The sequence below is a fragment of the Macrobrachium rosenbergii genome, chromosome 2, assembly GCF_040412425.1.
Source record: "Macrobrachium rosenbergii isolate ZJJX-2024 chromosome 2, ASM4041242v1, whole genome shotgun sequence".
Lineage (NCBI taxonomy): Eukaryota > Metazoa > Arthropoda > Malacostraca > Decapoda > Palaemonidae > Macrobrachium > Macrobrachium rosenbergii.
In genome coordinates, this window is record NC_089742.1 from 34883087 (window position 1) to 34890512 (window position 7426).

Genomic DNA, 7426 nt, shown 5'->3' on the forward strand with positions numbered 1-7426 from the left:
ATTATTCAGCGCCAAGTTGTTTTGATGTTTTCACACCAAGTGTTCTCATGCTTTTCCCAGGCCCAATTGTCACCCCAGTGACACCTCTTTCCCTCGAAACTTTATCTGGCCGCCATACAATGACCTTTCTAGGTAACCAGCCGGATTAGCGACATACCCTGTGAGGAGGCCAATGGAGGACCCATTAAGATGAGGCTGTCAGAAGGGGCGCATTTCATTTGGGCAAAAAAATTTGGGCGGCTGCTTTGTTTTCATTTGGGCCCCAAATTATGTCCCATTTTGACACTCATTATTTCATTTAGGTAAAAGACAAGTCTTGATCCTAATGTAGACCTCTAGCGGCTTGAAGACTTTTCTATTTTAAAATATTACTTATATAATTTTGTATCTGAAATTATGTTCTTAATCATGAGACACATGAAATCTCAAGTTACGTTACAACAACTAAACATAAGAATTATGATTCTTGAAGGCCTAGCTGTTATGTCAGCATCTGCGCCTCTGTTAATCTGCACTCGAAGTAGCTGAGCTTCCAATTTCTTAGAATCACTGGGATGATTGTGCTCCGTCATAGATTTTATGAATGTTTTTCCACTTTCATCAGTCCTAATTCTGGCTTTACACTTGGTTTTGTTGTTTGTGCACCACCAAGAAACATCACCATTCTTCAGTATGGTGTCTGGTGTCTATACAAAAAGAAAAGCCAGAGAATATCAAGCACCATTTTCGTCTGTTTGTCTCTGAGATATTTCCTTCCACGGCTAAGTAATGAATAGCTAATGACTCTCAGTGTCAATCTGCACTTTTTGCGCCACTGATTTGAGAACTGATAACTATTGTCAGTCATTAACCAGCTAAGTACTGAGTTATCAGCCAACCGATAACAGAATTATCACCACGTATAAACATGTCCTAAAATACTTCTGATATCTGTCACGCAAATGATATAATGAATGGTCACCCAAATGATATATTGACTAACCCCTAAATTCGCCTAAATGGATAACACCCGTCAGAAGTGGCAAAATGCAACTGTCGCCGGCGCCGCCTGTGGTATAAATACTGGCCCCGATGACCCCTTCTTTGCTAATCCCTCTTCAGAAGTCACACCGCTAGCACAACCTATGCTAGATCCCCTTCGGGTGTCTCCTTGCTTGTAGACACTGCTCAACCGTCTTCAGAAGACACACCACTTGTATACCCCATTCTAGCCACCTCTACAACCCCACTCTACTGGCACTCCACACACCCACACGTACCTGCTAGTCATCTCTGCGCTACTCCGCTAGTCTACTCTCCTGAATTCATGCCATTGGACTTCTCTGGCTAGCCACCTCCCACCGACGTCACCCCTGTTGAATTACCTGACGATGTTCCCTTGTCCCGAAGTCACAGAGACTATGTCCAAAAACTTACCTGAAGTAATACTTACACTACTGCTTATCTTCTGCACGCAGATGCCCTACTAGCCAACCAGTACCCTTACCCTTCATCGTTTCGATCTTTCCTCTGTTGAGGAACCTTGAGTGACAACGCTTCTGCTGACTCCTTACTGCAGAAACCTAGCTCTACAAACCTCACGTCTTGTCCTCGGACTAAGGTAATGTGATTGGAAGCTGTTTGTTGGCCCCTTACCTATAGCCTGCCTATGCCTATATACCTGTTCTCTTAATTCCTGCAACCTTATACCTGTCCATCTCCCTTAGAGATACGTGTGATTTTGATTGTGGTGGAATTGTGATTAAGAGTGACATTTAGTTTCATTGCATACTTGTGGTTAAAGCATTATTATTACGTAAGACAGTATTGTGATATTTTGCCTACGAGAATTCATTGTCATTTTACTCGGATCCATTTGTATGAGGTTCAACTTTCCTGCCCTTGCAGATTCGTTATTTTGAGTCCCTGTTGTTCGACGGTGCCATATCCCTGAAATCTATTGGCCTACGAAAGACCTAGTGTGTTGAGATTTGCAGTTGTGGCGCTTAGCTCGATTACTTTGTGATTACTTTGTGTAACGTAATTCTTGACAGTGCCATGGAGCCCTACTGAGAGCTCCTGTACATATTTCATCTTCTGATTTTAGTGAATTATACTATTTAGTAGACACCCTAAGTTTACCTCCATCCCTTTACATTTTATTGGTAAATAAAGAGTATCATGCACTTTTTACTTTTCTGTTCACAGGAGCGCAGCCACCCTTAGTCAGGTGTAGTTATCAGAAATTCTTAATTAGAGCCACCTTATCATTCACACGGCTTGGCAATTGTGACAGTGTATATATATATATATATATATATATATATATATATATAATATATATATATATATATATATATATATAATATAAATATATATATATATCTCTCAGTTTAAACTCGTCAGGAAGAGAAACGATTCAACACTTTAATCGCCACACTGTCAAAAATCGAGAAGCTACTAGTTCATTGCAGAGACGTTGTATTTCCATAATAATCACGAATTTCGTCATGAATAACTGTTGCATGGGACGAAAACGAGATATTCCCCCGACTATGAAATCATCACGTCATCACAAAAACAATGACATGCATGCAACGTCAACCTTCATCTCGTTTTCCTGACACTTTGCTTACAAAATTCCCTGGAATTTGCTTGGTTTGTTTATGATTTAAATAGAGGATTTTATTTTATATTTAGTGCTAGGATTTTGAGGGGTTCCAGCCCCCTCCCCTCTACAATCTTTTCGAGTAAATCTGAGCAAGCAATGCTAAAAAAATTTAAATTCCTAAATGTCGTTATTACTTTCTACACTATTTAGATAAAGACATTTCAAGGTGGCATTTGAACATGAATCTAAGAAAAATTATTTTGAGTTTTAAGGAACGTTTTGAACAGAATGACTTTGAGGAAACAGAATTCTCTTTTCTATATGGAATGACTATGAATTTGTAAGAATGACCTCAGTAGGGGAATGCCTAAGTAGACCTACTTTGATTCATGATAACGCTCTATTACAATGAAATTAAGTTGTCAGAATGCTCAAAGAGGAATGATTTTGAGCCGAAAGAATGCTCCAGGTGCGTTTTTTTCCGTCTGCGGCTTGGTATGTTTACGCTCATATTGACTTTTGTGACGATGTGCGTATGTGCATGCAAAACCGTGTACACGAGTCTGAACACACGTATGCATGCGTGATTGAGTAGGGGTGTGAATTTTGGGGTGGGTCTTGTAGCAATGTGGGCGAGAGAGAGAGAGAGAGAGAGAGAGAGAGAGAGAGAGAGGGGAAGGAGAGAGTGGGAGGAGGGGATTGAGTCTCGCTGTCTTCACGCGAGTATATCGATTCTTATGGGAGTGCTCGCAGAGCCCGGATCGGTAAAAAGGGACTGGAATTGCCTTTGCTTGTGGAGGAAACGCAAAGCCATCGATTCTCGGGCAAAGCCATTATCTCCTTGCATTCTCTGATAATCCACAGGTTGTGTTAAGAGAAGCTGACGAGGCTGTTATGGGGCCAGGGAGGTAAAAGTCGTTTGATATGATTTGGGATGCGTGCGCGCAAGGCGAGTTTCACTTGTTCCACGAGGGGCGGCGAATGGTCTAGTGTAGAGGGAAGTCGGTGTTGTGCCATGTGCGTTCCAGAGGGTCTCTTCCACAGTTGTCCATAGAATGCCGGTTCCTAGCAGCCTAACGACGTGATGGGTGTGAAGGCAGGCTTGCGGGCGTGGTCTGTTGGACTTAGGGTCTCAATGGAAGCCTTGACATAAGCTGCCAACGGCCTTTTGAGTGTAGTAATGTCAAGCAAGGAGTCCCTCTCCTCCTCTCCCTCTTTCGGCAGGGTTCGGGCCATCTGCTTCTGAAGGCCAAGGTCTACTCTCCTCAGTATAACACCCTACCACCCATCTCAGGGGGCCCCTCTTCTCCCCGACCCTGACTTGGCCCCTCAGAGTGCCACCACTAATTATTATTATTGTCTGGTGTGTGGCATATGTCATCCTCCTCGGAAGGGACCAATGAGCCGTTCATGATAAATAAAAGCCTGACAAAACCAAGTGTATCTATATCGTGGTTAGACGAGTCATCAAAGTTTCCTTCCGTGTTGTCTCATCGCTTCATTTATTGTTAATGGGAACTTTTGTTCCAAGTTGCCCTCGTTATCTTTCTTGATCTTTGAGAATGAAATGATCTTTTTCACGTAATTATTTTTTCTGCTGTCTGATTACTGAACCAATCAGTCTTTTCCAGTGATTCTTGCTTGCCAAAGTGCCTTTTGTGAAGGTTGATTCAATTAAACCAAGAAAAAAGGAGAGGAGAAATAAAAAAAAAAAGGCTTTCAGAGGTGTGAAATTGCAGTTTTTCTGATCTATTTTCTTTCTTTTTTTTCGGAAGTGAAGCCTCATGGCTTGACATGTGAAGGATACTGGAGCACAAACGCCTGGGTACTCACACAACATCCATCAAGATGGACAAATTACTGCAGAAACTCCGTCAGAATATGGTAAGTGTCATGACAGCCTTCAGACTGGTGGGCATGCAGTGTTTTGCGGACCTCATGTCCCAAGATCGTCATGGAACGTAGCCAAATGTTAGTCAGTGGCAAAGACGAACCCTACACCATTTTGACTCCATATGCAGTTCATTCCTTTCCACGTTGTACTTTGGGTTCACACACACACACACACACACATACACACACACACACACACACACACACACACACACGTTAGGGTGCGCTTTCTACCAGTGGTTACTCATCAAATCTATTCTGCAGCAGTGCCCTCTACAAAGTAGATTTGACCCCCAGCCCCTAGAGGCCCATATCAGATAAACAAAAGTACCCCCACGAGGCCCTTCGTGTACGAGGGACCTTCGGAACGAATGATGATTTTGAATTTCAACTTCGCTTATTCTACGACATTTTTATTTCTAGATTTTTAGAAACATTCCTAGTGTTGTCGTCTAATATGAGATATACTGATCAATTGTAAAACCCCACTTGCTGAGAAGATGATAGCTAAAGGCACAATAATTCCCAGAAGTACATTGACAAACTCAGGCTAAAGTTACAATAGCCTCAGGTAAACAAAAAAAAAGAAAAGAATCTTATCAAACCATTGTCTTAAATGTTAAGGTCACATATATAAGAATGTGACCTTAACATTTAAGACAATGGTTTTGTAACTTTCCTTTTATTTTTTATTCTATTATAATTTTTAGGAATTCTTTCGTATATTTCTCTTCATCAAAGAGCATTATGATTATAAGAATGATAATTCAGAGTTTCATATAAAAGTGTGATATATATCTTTTAAAATGAAACGGCTATTTACATTATAGTCCTGAGAAAACAGTGGCATTAGTCTTCTTTAACATATTAACAATATTCATTCATCCTTTTACATTTATGGTTTTTATTGCATTCCAAATCATACACAAATTTCTTTTTTTAATTGCATCAACAAGGAATAACAGACTGGGAAATTTGCCTTGATAAGTCCTTAATAAATAACAGAGTTGATGATATTGAAGGCTTATTGACGAAGGAATTTTGTAGACAGAAATACTTGCAATTTCTTGTCTATTATTTCACCGTCAGTTTAAATGCCTAAATGACTTACAACAGCAACTGATTATATTGCATTTGAGGAAATGAGAAAATCAGCGTCTCCATTAACAATATTTTTGTTAATTACATCTTATTTTTCTTTTAATAGTTTGGTTTTTGTTATGATGCACGTTAAATTTGTCTTTGAAGTAAACAAACTATATTTTTACGTCTTCTATCAGAAACAATCTTTGTGTTTTGGCTTCAATTTGTCCGTCATTTTCCTAAAAGTGTATCAGCTGATGATTTTTTTACTGTCTCACTCTTCCTGCACTCCAAGTAAAGGGTCAATGAGTGGGTTCAGGAATAGTAGCACCACCACGAAGGCAAGCTGTAGCCAGGCCAAAGTCAACTGAACACATTCGGTGCCGTGGCCCCTGGTCTAAGGCGAAGGATTCGGACGCAGTCACGGACATACTACTGTTTATGGACAACAGTTGAACTTAAACAATGATTTCGGGATCCCTGTGAAATGAAACGTCGTTTCAAAATGACGAGACAGTGTAGCACATAACCACGAAGGTCGATAACCTGTGGAGGACACGAGAGAGAGAGAGAGAGAGAGAGAGAAAGAGGAGAGAGAGAGAGAGAGAGGAGAGAGAGTAGACCAAATTTTGCAATCTGGCGCCTTCCTGGCCATCGTAGCATATTGATTCTCTCTTCCCTCTCTCTCTTGAGTCTCTCTCTCTCTACGTGTTTATCGACCCTTGTGTTTGCATGTAAATATATTTGTGTTAATAACGTTACTGCTTTTGTTGTCAGTTTAAAGCGGAGTTTGCCTTGAAGAGGAATCCGCTCTGAATTTGCCTGAGGAAACTGACGTTAGGCGATGACGTTAAAACATTGTGCTTTATTTCATTATCTTAATCCCTGTCCTCGTATTTTTTTTTTATTTTCACGAATTTGTAAAGGAAATACAAATGAACATCTTATATGACAGAGTAAATTACGATGCAAGTTTTTCAGAGAGTGTTTTATGATTTAATCTTATTTTTTTTTTCTTTACACGAATTCATTAAGAGAAGACAACTAAATATTTTGTTATTTGACAGAGTGCGTTACGGTACATATATCTTTCAGAGCGTGCTTTATGATTTAAAGCAGTGGTTCCCAACGTGGGGTGTACGCCCCGCAGGGGGGGCAATCTGATTTTTAAGGGGGGCAATTCGAGAATGTTGAAACCTAAAGTTAATGCCTTTTATGGTTCCTCCACGTGAATAGAGGTTCACTTTTTGAATAATGATAATTATATATCACCACAAGGGCATCAGTTTTTTTAGAGGCGATTAGGAGGGGCATGGCCAAATAAAAGGTTGGGAACCACTGATTTAAAGCCTTATACACATTTCCTTTTCACGAATTCATTATAAGACAAATGAATATTCTCTTATTTGACAGAGTACGTTACGATACAAGTCATTCAGCGTGTGTTTTGTAATTTAAAGTCTTATAATTTGCTGTTTTGCGGTTGATTGAATCTTTATTGTTCTGTTTTGACGCACTGAACTGACAACATAATAGCTGACAACATAAAAAAAAAAAGAAACTGACGGTATAAACAACTTAATGGTTAATGTATCCGATTTCGACGCATGGGACCCGCACAGGGAATAAAAAAGGCGGCAGGTGAAAAAATAAAACTTGAACTAAACCTTGAGTAGGGACGTTCGTAAAACCCTGGAATGGGGTAGCGCAGATGATCGTTTTTTTCTCTCCTTGCTTTTATAGGTGAAAAAAAAAGCAATGAGGAAATAGACCCTTTGTTCTTTAGCTCCATTGTTCTCTTTAATACAGAGATCATGGGCTTAGGCAAGCTCTTCTTGTCATTCATAAATGGAGGTTTGA

The 7426-nt window shown here is 40.0% G+C and overlaps 1 protein-coding gene across 1 annotated transcript in view; it reads left to right on the top strand.

Moving 5' to 3' along the window:
• Positions 1–3361: 3361 nt before the first annotated feature.
• The window catches only part of LOC136842770 (uncharacterized), a 332475-nt gene continuing 328410 nt past the window's right edge, over positions 3362–7426 (top strand). The window contains 1 exon segment of the mRNA XM_067110589.1: positions 3362–4474. Coding sequence (XP_066966690.1) covers positions 4439–4474 — 36 coding nt within the window. The 5' untranslated portion in view covers positions 3362–4438.